Source organism: Ipomoea nil, unplaced genomic scaffold (assembly GCF_001879475.1).
Source record: "Ipomoea nil cultivar Tokyo-kokei standard unplaced genomic scaffold, Asagao_1.1 scaffold1407, whole genome shotgun sequence".
In the NCBI taxonomy this organism is placed as follows: domain Eukaryota; kingdom Viridiplantae; phylum Streptophyta; class Magnoliopsida; order Solanales; family Convolvulaceae; genus Ipomoea; species Ipomoea nil.
The window spans coordinates 6,176,778-6,191,148 of NW_017617835.1; the positions used below are offsets into that span (position 1 = coordinate 6,176,778).

Below are 14,371 nucleotides of genomic sequence, written 5' to 3' on the forward strand. Positions count from 1 at the left end.
AGGCGTACTTTACCTAATTTCTGAACCATAAAATGGTGTTGTTGGGCACGTAGGTTTAGGTGCAGAAGCCGCTAACCCACTATGTTTCACACTATTTTTTTTAGCTTTATATATGTATATGCAATAATGCAAGATTTCAGTGTCAGACAAGAAACCATTGACATTCCAAGATGGCAGAAAACAAGGTTCCTGAAAGTTGTAACAGCAGGAAAGAAAGACAGCCAATTTCTGTACCATTTGTTTGGGAAGTAAGGCCAGGAGTGCCAAACAAGGATTGGAAGCCTGTTGATAAACCCGTAAAGAAATTTGTTCCTCCGGTGAAGCTTGTAGCTTCGATCCCATTTGAGTGGGAGGAGAAGCCGGGGACGCCACTTCCCAGCTTCCCACTTCCCCGCCCATCTGCAGAGTCGTCTTCCCAGGAGAACATCTTCGGCTCCTCTGTGTTGCCTGCAAGAACAGAGGCTCGAGGTGATGATGGGAACGACAACAGTGGTCATCTGTGGGAAGCGTTTTGTTTTGAATCGGATGATGACTCCTTCAGCTCAGCGCCCTCTTTGCTAGCGAATGGCTTGATATCAACCTGGGAAATCTCGAGCGCTGTTCCTGTGGAAGATATCAACAGCAGCAGGCTGAAAAGTCCACCTTCACCGGCTTCTGAAACAGGCAGCACGAGCAGTTATGCAACGGGCACTACTAGCCTAGTTGGGACCGCTTTCTTGGAGAAACTCTTTCCTTTATTATCACCTGAGTTAAACTCCATTGAACAACAGGTTAGCCCCCGCTTAGAGAAGGGCAGTGCTCAAAATCCAGAAATATGTGACACAGGCTCAGACTCGGAGAGTAATAGCAGCACAATAATAAGGAAACCACTGCTAACACTAGGAGACCTTATAATGATGAGCCGAAGAAGAAGCCATCAGAGAAAAGCTAATCAAATGGTAATCCTCTAGTTTTTACACTAAAAAATTTTCAAAAGCTTATTTTACACTCAAAACTATACTATGCTTCATGATAAATTACAACAGAATAATATGCCAAGCACCAATAGAATTTAAAATGGAAACGTATTATTTTACCATCCTTCGTTGCAGAAATTCATAGAGAGGAGTGGTATTGGATGCTGCATGTTTGGAGTTGGAGGAAGCGTTGAAGGATTGCACACCAAATGGAAGAGGCAATTACAACTTCTGTAAAAATCAACCTCAACTTGTTTCATGATGTTACAATATACATAGCATAAAAACCGATTAGTTGTGCTTTGTTAAGGATCTCAAGGTGTTACCTTTCTAAAACAAGAACCTGTTGTACACATTTCCAAATATTCTATTGTGCAATGAAAGATAAAGCTTGCAATGACATGAAACCGCACTGCAATATAAATGCTAACTGTGTCCAATCATAAATACAGGAAGAAGTGGAAAAAGGCAAGTAGGCAAAATGATATTAATTAAAAACTCTAAAACTTCAAGCTGGAGGTTTACAGCTTTCAACAACTCGTTTTATCCTTTCAACAACTAAAGGAACATCCTTCTCTTGTAAAGTTGCAAAGCAACACCTGAACCATCCAGGTTCGATACAATGGCAAGCTGATCCGGGAGTTACATTTATCTTAGCTACAGTTAAGAGTTTATCCCATAATTCAAGCTCTCCCTTCTCGTTGTAAGGGTTGATTAATCTACTCATGTTCACCCAGCAATACAAACCTGCATTGCTCTTCGTACATTCAATTCCTAGTTGATTTAGACCTGTGACAAATAAGCCATGCATTCTTCGCAATCTCTCTCTATTTTCCTCGAGGTAATCCCGAATAAATCTAGTGTCTGAAAGCATTGAAACTAGCAACCTCTGTGTAGGAGTTGAAACTGATGAAAATCTTGTTAACTTTCTTGAAGCAGCCAAAACATTCTCATTGAAGGAATATATTACCCCAACCCTGAAGCCTGGAAGACTAAGGTCTTTAGATAGCCCATATATTATATGAACCCTTTCCCTGTCAGACTCTTCCAAGTCTATAATTTCTGCCATGCTTACAAACTCTTCATTGCCATAATTAGAACCAGCAAATATTTCATCTGAGATTATATGGATATTTTTCTCTCTAGCAAAATCTAAGAGATCGTATAGCACTTCTCTGGTCAGCAGGGTTCCAACAGGGTTGGAAGGGTTGGAAATGAGTATTCCACGAACCTTTTGCCCACGCTTTCTAGCCTGGTTAAATGCTTGATCCAGAGCTGTCATACTCAGCATGAAGTCATCAGAGCTACGACAATGTACAGGAATTAACTCTATACCAGTTCGCCATCTAATATCCCTATCAAACCTGCATATTGATAACCTAGTTAAATTCAGTCCAGTCCACATATATATTTTTCACACACGTAAGCATAAACTAAAAGAAAAAAAATTGCAAAAATAAATAAGATTACTGCATGATATGAAACTGACTAGAAAGAAATAGCTACTACCCAGGGTAATATGGTGTTGGAATAAGAAATGCACTCCCCTGGTCAGCTAAGCAAAAGGACAGTATCTCAACGGCAGGAGTTGCACCAGAAGTTAATACCATTTGTGATGGATTATAAGAAACTGCTCTTCCCATGACCTCAGACATGAAACCTGCCATGGCCTGAAGGATTAAGAATTTAAGACTGCATGGTTAGACAGATTCAGTATTCCTTCAAAGATCATATTTGGTTAAATCCAAAAAGTTGAAACAATATGAAATCTCAGTGAGCTATCAACTATCCAAGGACTGAAAAAGTTAATCCTTTCAAATTAACAACCCAAACTCCTTGGTTAATAAAACTGCTAGCCATGCAACTTCCTGGCATCAAGAATGCTCAAACTCAAATGCCATTAAACAGCATTACGGTAATATTAACTACAACATTTTCAGAAAAATTCAAGCTTTAACTGAATTAGGATCATAATAAGCATAATTTGACAAAAGATTACCACTTTCAGCTCCATCAATCCATCAAAAGGCTGGTAGGCAGCAATTCCGGTAATATTCAACCCACCAGCAAGACTTTCAAGTGCAGAACCGTTCAAGTTATTTGAAAGCCACTTCTCTATCAAATCCAGCGATAACTTTGAGGGAATAAAGAATGAAAACAGCAGAAAATAATTGAATTTCGAATCAAAAGATAAGTAAACTAGTAAGAAATAACGCAACGAAAGCCATATTGTTACCCTATTTTCAGCTAATCCCAGGTGCATAATCCCTTCCGGGTTGTTCAATTCATCGTACGGGTCGTCTCGGAACCTATCGATTCCAATGTAGTAAGGAGAATCATTGGGCTTCGCAATAGAACTAGCCCTAGCGGAGAGGTGGGCCCGGCCAATGGAGCCACGAGCGGACAAATTTAGGCGCGAAGACGTCCGGGGTAGTTCGGCCAGGTTGGGGGATGAGGTGGACGGCGAGGGAAGATTGGAACCGCAAGAAGGGCGACGCGAACGGTGTCGTTTATTGTAGAACTGCAGAAAGTAGAAGAGAGCGCAAGGAATGAGTGAGCCCAGGATTAGGCCACCCCTCCCTTGAACTACGCCTTGTAAGGGGACAATGAGCTTCATGCCTGTACTGGATGATGCCTTGCGGGTCTGGTCTTCGTTGTATGGGTCCGAATTGGCGTAGGTGGACCGGGTCATGTGAGTCGCCGGCAAATCCTCGCCCGGAACGGCGGCCTCGATGATTGAGAACCAAATTAAAAGGGAAAGGCTTTGGATTTTAATTTGTTGGTGGAGGCTGGAAGCGTTTGCTTGGTGGACGAAAAAGATTGGATTCTCGATTTCGTCCAAGGAATCTTAATTCTTACCCCAAGTTTATAGCATGACAAAAATGCCCTTTTCCAATTAAGATTTTACACAACTCGATGTTAAAAAATAAAATATAATTTCATTGATTAACAAATAGACACCGAGAATTCACACTTACATGTATTGGATAACTCTTGTGAGTATTAGATAACAATTTTTTTTTAATGACGATAGTTAATGTAAATAATATCGAGTCAAAGAAAATCCGACAAATCATGAATGAATAGAAAAAAATTTAATGTATGTGTAAGTTATTATAATTATTCTATATATATAGCAATATTCATGGTGCATTTTTGGTATTTTTGAAACTTTCCTTAATTGGCCAGATGCATATATTTATTGTTTTAAATTAAACCATAATCCTTTTGTATGCATGTTTAATAATCATTTTAAATTTTTACTATTTTAGAGAAATTTAAGAAAATCTTCCAATATTACTCTATCAACAAAAGTTTGACTAACCTTTCAAAATATTACTCCGTAAAATAAAATTAATGGCCTACCTAGATCAATCCATTATTATATATATATTCATATTAAATGTAAACATTGTATTTTGTAGTAATGGAGATTTGTCCAGCGCAGCTTTTGGTAATTGGTAGGCAACATACTGATACTAATATGGGTAGAATTTGGAGAGCATGGGCGTTATTGTAATTAAAATTAAAGCGCCACCGGGTCACCTCATTTTCAAAATTCAGCGCCACCGCCCCGCCTCCGCGAAACTATAAAGATTATTTTGCTACTCGGAGTTACTTACTATACGTAGCAAACCTCATTCATCTCTTCTTTCGTCTCTGTTTCTTGGTAGGGTTTAAACCTCCAAAACCGCCGCGACCTGCAGTGAAAGCAATGCAAGATAGATATATGATGGATGAATCCATTGAAGAAGAACTACTGCATGATGATGAGCCTTCGTCGTCGCCGGAGATTGATTCGGTATACGAGTTTGATGCGTCTCAGTTCTTTGATTTCACTCGACCGGAGTCTCCTTCCGAGGCTGAACGAGCCGAGCGGTGGTTCCAAGACGCCGGATACTACCCGCCTTCTCGTAAGAATATTTAAGAAATCTGTCGCCGCCGGCCGTTTACCGGTTTATGAATTAATGAATTGAATGTTGGCTGGTGTGCTGTAGTGTTTATGATTTACAAGATTTTGTTTTTATATATATGATGATTTCTTGAACTTTTCAGCTTTCTTTTTTAAGTTAAACTTGAAAAATATCAGCCCTATAGAAGAAGCAAAGGAATCTCCAATGTCAAAACACTGCATTTCTTCATCCAATGAGAAGATGATGATGATGAAAGGTATGTACGAATGAATAATGTCCTGTGCAGTCTTTTTTTTTTTTTTTTCAAGTAACTTGGAAAACTCACAATTACTATCTATACAACTTTGTGACCGTAACAGATAATAGATCATAAAAGAAATAAACCACTCAAATTATGAACAGAACTTGTAATATTTTGATTATCAAGTCAGCTGACTAACTTGACTAGGGTTGACCCTTCGATCCAATATAGGGCTGATTTTTCTGTGGCATCATATATATCTGCAGGAACAACATACAACGATCAAAGAGTTGAGGATACTCCAAAAGCTAAATCAAAGTCAATGACAAAATCCTCCAAACCCAGGAGCTCAACCTTAATGAAACCTACGGCTAGTCAGTTGGCCAAGCAGAATCATGCACTACTGCATGATAATCAAGCTACCAAAAGGCAAAAATTGGAGAGTGGTTACGTGCGTAAGGTCTGTTACGTTGACTCATTAATTCTGCATGCTGCAGTCATGTATAGTTACATTCTTTAAGTGTTAATTACGTTGTTGATCATGTTTGGGTTTGATCTTGATGACCAGGTTGCTGATTTGAAACACCAGACTTCGTTACTGCACAAGTCGTCCAAACTGGTAGCTAGCTATGAAAATTTTATGATCATGATTACAAGTTTGAATATATAAGAGCTTATGAAACATGTTGGAACCTAATTAGCTTCATTCTATGTTGTAGGGTGGATTGTCTCCTGCTGCAAAAACCATACATTCTAGGTTGAATGTTACAGTTCCCAGAGAGCCTAACTTAGAAACTCGGCGTAGGGCACAATGGCGGAGGTACTGTACTTCATCTCTTCCTCTTATCTGATCACTATCCAATTGTATGCACTGGGTTCTTCATCTTATCTTCATCCTCCATGTTTCCAGCTAAAGAAAATATAAGAATGGTATGTAGGTTAAGGCCCAAGAATGATTTAGGCTCAAGTGATCAGCATGTTACAGAGAAACCCATTGCCTTCAAAGCCCGGGCAATGAACAAAAATGTTGGTACTTTTTAACATTTTGTTATATATATATATTCTGGAACAGAACTGTTCCTCATCATATACATGCATACTTTCTGCAAAATCCTTATTCTACATTTTCATGCTGTTTATAGATTCTAGAGTCTCCTTCAATGCCCCGACATAAAAAGAGCACGCCCCGATCACCAGCATCCCAAGTAAGTCCTTTGTTCTTGTGCCTTTCTGATCTGGTGCATTTTCCAGCAGACTATGGAAATGAAGAATGTTGTTGTTTTAGCACAGATTACTGGATTACATTGTTTAATTTATTTGACATGCATTCTTATATTCCATAATCATCACACTTTTCTTCAGGAATCCAAAGTTTCAAATGATGGGAAACTTTTGAAGCATCCACCAATTGAGTTATTTAGCAAGGTATTGCATTGAGTATAATTCATTCATTAGAATAAGTTCTGGATTTAGAGATTTCACCAAATCCCTTTTTATTTCACAGTTGTCCCTCAAACCTGACATGGAGACTAGTGCAGTATCCCAGCCAAAACATCATCCATCTGAAAAGGTGAACTTAAGGAAGCATGGTCGAAAAATGGATGAACGATTCACATCTAAGGATAAAGGAATATGTTTCTGAATTCTAGAACACAATGAAGAATGCAGAAACTTGTTGTAAAACCAAGCCATTGTGAAGTGCAAAATAGTTAGATTAAGGCATAGACAGAGTTGCATTACTTGGTACTATACAGGGAAAGAGGAAAAGAAGATGCATGACAGTACAATTTCCAGATGATAACATCTATTACTACAAAATATATGATCAGATCAGACATTCTAGGCATTTAGATCTTTCTTTGATCAGTCCTAAACCATGTATCAAAAACAGCCAACATCAACAAAACTTTGGCTAAACAAACCTTACACCTTCAGATTCAAAGTGTGTTTTTGGATATGGCTTCCCGGAATCTCACCAGCCATTGTGCATCAGAGGAATTGCCATCCTGCTGGTTTTCAGTCTGTCCCTTCCCTACCAAAAACTGTGCATAGTTTATGGATTTTGACGGAGGCAAACAAGGCTTCAGTGGAGGCGGTGGAAGCAGAGAAGTGAGGACCCTAACAACTTCATGCATTGTTGGCCTCTCTGATGGCAGCCGTTTCGTGCAGAGAAGAGCAAGTTGAAAGGTTTTACTGACATGGCTCAAATCCGTGCATGTAACTGATACCTCAGAGTCCACAGCCTCCATCACGGTGTTGTTATCTGCCTTAGACAGTATCTAGAACATGAATAACAAAACTTTTTAGTTTCTGAAATTTCCATTTATGCAACCATTACTAGTCAATTGTTTATAGAATTTTAAGTGATTATTTGAGAACATACCAGCTGATGCAAGTTCGAGTCATTGTCCACTGGCTTCTTTCCTGTCAAGAGCTCTAAGAGAACAATCCCAAAGCTATAGACATCTGATTTTTCAGTTAGTCTGGAAGTCCTGGCATACTCTGGATCGATATAACCTATGGTGCCAAGAACATAGGTTGAAGTATGAGTTTTCGCTGAAGATATGCATTTTGCAATCCCAAAGTCCGAGAGATGAGCCTCGAAGTTTTCATCCAGCAGAATGTTTGAAGATTTTACATCCCGGTGGATAATTCTTGGGTTGCAATCATGGTGTAGATACGCAAGCCCCTGAGCAGCTCCAACAGCAATTTTTAGACGCGTCTCCCAGTCAAGTTTAACCTTCTTAGAGGGACCTGGTATATTAAATTGTTCAACAAAACTAGTGAATGCCTAAAGATATCAGCTAATCAATAAGCGATCATGTTCTTGATTAAAAGGAGAACTTACCATGAAGAAGATCCCATAGTGAACCGTTCTCCATGTAGTCATAGAAAAGGAGGTTTCCAAGGGGAGACAGCGAGTAACCATGCAAACTAACAACATTTCTGTGCCTTATGCTGCCAATTGTATTCAGTTCGGTCTCAAACTCACGCAAGCTATAGGGATGCTGTGTGTAAATTCGCTTAATGGCAACTGGTCGGGAATTTTTCAGATGACATTTGTATACAGTGCTCGAAGCACCACATCCTATTATGTATTTCTCACTCAAATTCTCAGTGATTCTCATTATGTCCTCGTAAGTATGAATAGCCATATCCATGTGAAGAACTACAAGTTTTGCAGAACCTGATTGAGCCAAGTGAGAAAAAAAATAACGAATAAAATGTAAATGAAACTTTATAGTGTTGAAGAAGCAGAAAAAGAGAATTATTAAGCAATGTTATACCTATAGTACTTGTAGGTCCCTTCATGAAATGTGGTGCTTGGTTGGATTTGTAAACTGCAACTATCACCATGGATAAAAGAGCAATGAATCCTAGTGTTATGCATATAACTGCGGTTCTTGAAAAAACAGCTGCAATAAGAACATAAGGAAACAATGTTAAGCACAAATGCGATGAGCCAGAATTGATAATCATTGAGGGTAAATTATGAACGAGAATGTAACAAGATTGTACCTTTAGACTTTGATGCACATGGATCACATATAGAACCACACCAGTTGCCACAAAGTAATGGGTTCCCGATGAAACTAATGACAGGAAAAACATACGTAAGGAAAAGAGATGTGGAAATGACTATGAACCCAGGATACTTTTTTAAAAAGCTGAAAGGATTCCAAGATGGTAAGAAAGCCAAGTCTTGGGAAGAGGTTTAGCATACCTGTCAGGAGAAAACCGGTAAAAGTCCCGGCTAATGGGAATAACACCACTGAGATTATTGTAAGAAACATTCCTGGTGAAAACAATACTAATCAGCTTCACAGAAGCAACAGATACATCACATATTTGCATCACTGAGATGTGATAAGAACATACAGACTGACTAGGCTCAAACAATTAGTTAGCTGTTCGGGAATTTGTCCACTGAGATTGTTATTTGTAAGAGAGCTGCAATGATAGAATAAATAGCACCAGAGGCAATTAAAAAAATCATATCTAATAATAGAAAATGGAGAAATGCAAGTCAAATAGTTTTATGGACAAAAAAATGGAGGAACTTACAGTGAGCCAAGGTTTTGAAGCTGCCCCAAGTCTTTAGGGATAGCACCAGAGAGTTTGTTGCAAGACATATCGCTGCAATAATGACAACTAATGTCAATGGGAAGAACTCACAGCTCCAAGATGTCTCTAAATGGAAACTTACATAATCTGAATACTTCTCAAGTTCCCGAATTCAGTTGGTATACGTCCAGCAAGATGGTTGTGACTTAGATTCCTATGATTTGACAGAGGATGATTAGTAAATTCCAGATATAAACAATGTTCAAGAACCTAATATTTACGTCTTACAATGTAAGAAGATGCTCCAAATCACCAACAGAAGCAGGTATGGATCCAGAAAATTCATTGCCGGAGAGATCCCTAAAGGAAGCCATGCACAAAATCAGCATTGAGGATTGTTAGAGATAGAAAAGAATGAAAGACATTGAGAAAGTTACAGTGTATCAAGATTTATTATACGCCCAAGCGCAAAAGGTATGGTGCCCTTGAATCTGTTGGAAGAAAGGTTCCTGAGGATTAAAAAGAAAATTGTTTACATCAGTATGCAGGAACAATTTCATTGTAAAACTTCAACAAATTTGGTACTTTAGTCTACAGCATACAAATAAGTCAGGCTTTCTAGATCCCGGAAACCAGAAGGTATGGACCCGTTTAAGTTGTTTCCATGCACATTCCTACCAAAAGAAGAAGAAGAAGAAGATAAGATAAATCAAATCAAGGAAAGATTGGCTACAAAAAATTCAGAAGTGGCTTAAAGTGTAGCTCTAAAAAGATGAGCCAATGTCTTACAACTGGTTCAGAGCCCTACAAGAGCTTATGTTCTCAGGAATAGGCCCTTCCAGATTGTTGTTCGCAAGATTCCTGAAAGAAGGCTGGTTATCAAACCTTAAAAGGAGAAATGAAACAAAAAGAGGGGGTGGGGGGCTGATGGTTCTGGAGAATGTAGAGATAAAATAAAAATAATTCAGACTCACAGTTCAAATAATTGCTCCAATTTCCCAAGTTCACCAGGGATTCTGCCGACTAGTTCATTGTCATTTAGTTGCCTGCAGAGAATGCCGAGAAGCTTAGCTAAGAATTTCATTGAAACAATTTATTATCACTGTGTACCAATAGTTAATACTCCGTATCTTACAAGTAACTAAGTTTTGACATATTTCCCAATTCTGGTGGGATTGAGCCGGTAAGCTTGTTTCCATGGAGGTACCTGAAGAACAATATAGACGTATCAGAATGAGAAAAGTATAGGGAAATTGTTTTTGAATTTGATCTGGATCTTACAGCTTCCCAGTGTAGGACAGATTGCCAAGAATAGGTGGAATTGGCCCTTCTAGTTCATTCTCACTTAAGTCCCTTGAGATGACAAAGTAAAAAAACTTTAGCACTCTGAAATGTAATTCAATACGAATGAATATAGCAAACAGCAAAAAGACAAAGGTTGATACTCACAGAACGGCAAGTGCTTGCATTAGACCTATAACCTCAGGAATTACACCTGATAGCCTATTGCCTTGTAAAGACCTGATAGAAAGAATCAGATACACCCATTATCCCAATGCCAATTAAGGATTGATTTCAGTAAAACAGTATACAATCTAATGACAAAGACAAAAACGGTTGACAATGATTAAAGACTTTGAATCAAAAAGCAATTGATCCAACTTACAGAGTTGCAACTTGCAGAAATCCGATATTGTAAGGAATCTCTCCAGTAATTTGGTTGTATGAAATGTCCCTAAAATCAAGAATCAGAATATTCGACCAGTTAATAAGCATAAATAAGGAAATTTGCTCCATAAAAGAGGTGCAGAAGATAACTTACAAGATTTCAAAGCTTGTACAATTGCCAATGTTATCTGGAATTGTCCCAGTCAGGTTGTTGCCCCGTACATCACTACATGTGGAATTACAAGTTCAGGTCTAAAGAACACTTAAAGAAATGTCTCAATATGCTACATGGGAATAAAGTAGATACATACAAATACCACAGGCCAGTCAACTGGCACATATCAGGGGACAGCGTTCCAGTTAGGTAATTGCCTCGCAGACCGCTGAAAAAGAATTCATAAACACCATAAATTCAATTAGAGATTACGTCAAAGAAATAAATGTTTTTAAAGATATATCTAGGAACCATTTAGACATCCATAAGCATTGTCCAAAGCATTCAAAATCGACACCAATAGTTTTGCACTTACAGATATTGCAAGACTTCATTCCAATAGATCAATCTTGGAATCTCACCACTGAGTTTGTTTCGAGCAAGATCACTGTGAAACCAAGATCACTTAGAACACACTAAATACATTCTGCAAAATTGAAATCAGTCCTGCTGCATTATATTGATTTCTGTAGTGCAACAACTTACAGAGTTTTCAGGTTGGGAATCTGTGTTAAAGTTGATGGAATGGGGCCTATAAGTTGGTTGTTCTTCAAGTTTCTGCATTTGAGAGTGGCTTAGGATAAACTATAAACACATCATGATCAAGATTAAACAAAGCAAGCACAGTCTATCACTCACAACAATTCAAGCTGCTTTAGCTTTGAGATTGAGAAGGGTATATCACCATAGAGCAAATTATCAGACAGATCACTGAAACATAAACCAAATCAACATGTGAGATTCTAGAACTTATGACACAGCATTTTCAAAAAGGCAAACCTGTTTTAGAGAGTTAAAATTTACAGCAGAATCAACGATATGCAGTTTCCTATCTCGTCTGGAATTTGACCAGTTAATTGGTTTCCTTGAAGGTCTCTGGAAAAATCATTAGAGTACATCAATACCATTAACCATTAACCAATAAAACAAACACTGCAACAAAAACCCATTAGCAACAGAGCAAAAACAGCCAAAGTAACATACATAGATTGCAGATTCCTTAAATCGCCTATGGCTGGTGAAATTTCACCTCCCAAGTTCAGATTTGACAGGTTCCTTCATCCAAAAACAATGGCATTACATTGTTGCATATAGTAGAGTAGTGACAAAATACTGATGCTGAAAGCTCAATGCTATAAGAACTCAAACTACCAACACCAAGCAGGGGAGAGTAGCTTACAGAGAAACAACCGACATGCTAAAATTGCCACAAGATACACCCCGCCATGAGCAAAAATCTTCGTTGTGGACATCATCCCAGTCTAGCAGCACATTAGCGACATTGCTAAAAGATTCTTTAATAGACATAAGTGTTTTACCTAAACACGGAGAAGAACAAAGATTCTTTACAATCCATTCAAGAACATCATTCCAAGTCTAGAGTCATTATATATTCAGCCAGTGCGTTTCCTAAGCATAAAGAACACGACTTTACACAACCACACAACAAAAATTAAAACAAAACCTCTTCCTCCCAAACAATGCCAGAAAAAATGGAAATTTCCGAATGACAACAACACCTCGGCCCGACACAGTACATTAATACTCACCCTCGTCTCCGATACATGAAGTAAGAGGAAACGAAAGCAAAATGAGAGCCAGTACGCAAGCAAGAGCAAACTCCATCTTCCTGATCCCAGGGAACAAAACTTTCTCCACCATTCCGGGACAGACGAAAAAAGCAAAAGGGCAAGAGAGAATGGGTTTTATCTCAAGGGAGAGCAGAAGAGAGGACGGCTAGCTAGCTAGCTGATACCTATTACTCTATTAGCTTAGCTTTAGATTAAAGTCAGTGCTTTGTTTCCGTGTCTCTCTCTCTCATAGTGGCATATTGAAATGGAGTGTACAGCGTGAGAGAGAGAGAGAGAGAGAGAGAAAACAGAGCACAACAGAAGCAGGCATTTGGCGTGAAGTGTAAGGGAGAGAGAGAGAGAGATTAATACTCCGTCTGGGTGGATAATAACAATGGCACACTGTCACGCAGACAGACAACAAACAAGAAAGGATAGGATAGTTGTAGAGAGAAGAAGTATGCCCCAGCCCCGCTGCTTCTCTCTGTTTCATATCGTAGTTAATAAACGGCGGTGAAGGGACGTTAAGCTGTGACGTGACTGCTGTTGTGGCCGCAACCCCGTACGGAGCTTTTCCCGTTCCGACTTTGACAGCTAGCTATGGACTCTTCCACCTTTTAGCCACGCGCCGGCGTAACATTTGCTTCCCGTTATGTTATGTTAGAAATAAACATCACGCGTTTCTTGCGACTAGGATAACTGGATGTGGGCCCTGCTCCCCTGCTGCTTAAATTTATATTGAAATTTGAAATTGCAGTTCCTATTTCCACAATTCCTTTTTTTTTTTTTTTTGGAAAACAAGCAGTTTCATTTTATTAGTACAAATCAGGGATAGAAACAGGCATCTTAGCTAAAATATGTTTTAATTTTATTTTATAATCCTAATATATTAATTAATTATTACTCCGTATGAGTTTGATATAGCTATAAACATTTTTCTCTTTTTTTTTTATTTACATGCAATTAATGCATATTAGGTAACAAAAGTATTTTTAGATTACCCATATAATTTTGTCATTTTCCTTGTAAATACGTGGATGAATTTTGGGGTGAAGTGATAAGGAAGACATTCTCAAATCCCAAACAAAGGTGTTGGAAGAATATAATGGGAATAAAACATTATAGTTTACGAGGATTTTGTTTGCATGGGAATACGTTAAGATGGAATTGCTTTTGTTGCAAGTAAAAATTTACTCCCATCTGACCATTCTTGATGCCAAGTTTTGCACTCTTGTGTGTATGGCCACAGTCAAACTGCATACGCATATATGCATTTCAACCCTATATTTTCATTTTCATAAAATAGGAAGATTTTGCTATGGTCAGAAGATGTACTATTTGTCAAGATTTGTTTTTTGACTCACTAAAACTCAATAGCAACATGCCATTTCAACTTTTTACCCTATTTAATTTTTACATTTTTTATTTAGTTTTTCAATTCACTGAAGAGATATACTCTATATAAACTCTATCAGCTACTTGCAACTTTTTTTTTCTTGGAACACAAACTCATCTCCCAAGATGAAATTGCAAATTAAAGGCTTTAAACAAAATATTCAAAAACTTCGTAATCATATTATATTCTCTATAAATACACTCTAACTTATTGTTCCATTGACACTTTAAAACTTTTCTATAGTCCTCTACCAAATTAAGTATATATTCACAAGGGAGTTCATCACTTCATCCCCTATTAAGTATTAACCACGTATGTATAAATATAATTTTTTTATTAACACATA

General features: G+C 38.1%; 4 protein-coding genes across 7 annotated transcripts; 2 read left to right on the forward strand and 2 right to left on the reverse strand.

Moving 5' to 3' along the window:
• The first annotated feature begins 51 nt into the window (after positions 1 to 51).
• Positions 52 to 1,356, forward strand: LOC109186880. 2 transcript variants are annotated; one of them, XM_019337060.1, is made up of 2 exons: positions 52 to 938; positions 1,092 to 1,356. In XM_019337060.1, exons 1-2 carry the CDS (start codon positions 171 to 173, stop codon positions 1,191 to 1,193), a joined length of 870 nt encoding a protein of 289 aa, XP_019192605.1. In that variant the 5' UTR covers positions 52 to 170; the 3' UTR covers positions 1,194 to 1,356. The 2 variants fall into 2 exon arrangements, with proteins under 2 accessions (XP_019192605.1, XP_019192606.1); XM_019337061.1 differs by having other exon boundaries at positions 57 to 949.
• Positions 1,354 to 3,800, reverse strand: LOC109186879 (probable aminotransferase ACS12). The gene is made up of 4 exons (XM_019337058.1): positions 3,193 to 3,800; positions 2,956 to 3,090; positions 2,466 to 2,626; positions 1,354 to 2,320 (listed from the first exon to the last, which is right to left on the reverse strand). Exons 1-4 carry the CDS (start codon positions 3,646 to 3,648, stop codon positions 1,465 to 1,467), a joined length of 1,608 nt encoding a protein of 535 aa, XP_019192603.1. The 5' UTR covers positions 3,649 to 3,800; the 3' UTR covers positions 1,354 to 1,464.
• A 583-nt stretch (positions 3,801 to 4,383) lies between these two features.
• LOC109186279 lies at positions 4,384 to 6,285 on the forward strand. The gene is made up of 8 exons (XM_019336204.1): positions 4,384 to 4,444; positions 4,631 to 4,870; positions 5,013 to 5,126; positions 5,378 to 5,571; positions 5,680 to 5,730; positions 5,831 to 5,931; positions 6,050 to 6,141; positions 6,254 to 6,285. Exons 1-8 carry the CDS (start codon positions 4,384 to 4,386, stop codon positions 6,283 to 6,285), a joined length of 885 nt encoding a protein of 294 aa, XP_019191749.1.
• A 511-nt stretch (positions 6,286 to 6,796) lies between these two features.
• On the reverse strand, positions 6,797 to 13,090 carry LOC109186129 (LRR receptor-like serine/threonine-protein kinase ERL2). 3 transcript variants are annotated; one of them, XM_019336043.1, is made up of 27 exons: positions 12,609 to 13,090; positions 12,239 to 12,377; positions 12,043 to 12,114; positions 11,866 to 11,934; positions 11,698 to 11,769; positions 11,545 to 11,616; positions 11,375 to 11,446; positions 11,156 to 11,227; positions 10,999 to 11,070; positions 10,843 to 10,911; positions 10,626 to 10,697; positions 10,458 to 10,529; positions 10,312 to 10,383; positions 10,151 to 10,222; positions 9,966 to 10,037; positions 9,779 to 9,850; positions 9,614 to 9,685; positions 9,465 to 9,536; positions 9,319 to 9,390; positions 9,177 to 9,248; positions 8,991 to 9,062; positions 8,836 to 8,907; positions 8,631 to 8,704; positions 8,399 to 8,527; positions 7,960 to 8,298; positions 7,495 to 7,868; positions 6,797 to 7,390 (listed from the first exon to the last, which is right to left on the reverse strand). In XM_019336043.1, the coding sequence occupies exons 1-27, from the start codon at positions 12,718 to 12,720 to the stop codon at positions 7,049 to 7,051; spliced, it is 2,943 nt and encodes a 980-aa protein (XP_019191588.1). In that variant the 5' UTR covers positions 12,721 to 13,090; the 3' UTR covers positions 6,797 to 7,048. The 3 variants fall into 3 exon arrangements, with proteins under 3 accessions (XP_019191588.1, XP_019191586.1, XP_019191587.1); XM_019336041.1 differs by having other exon boundaries at positions 11,863 to 11,934; XM_019336042.1 differs by having other exon boundaries at positions 6,798 to 7,390; positions 7,495 to 7,865; positions 11,863 to 11,934.
• Between the last annotated feature and the right edge of the window lie 1,281 nt (positions 13,091 to 14,371).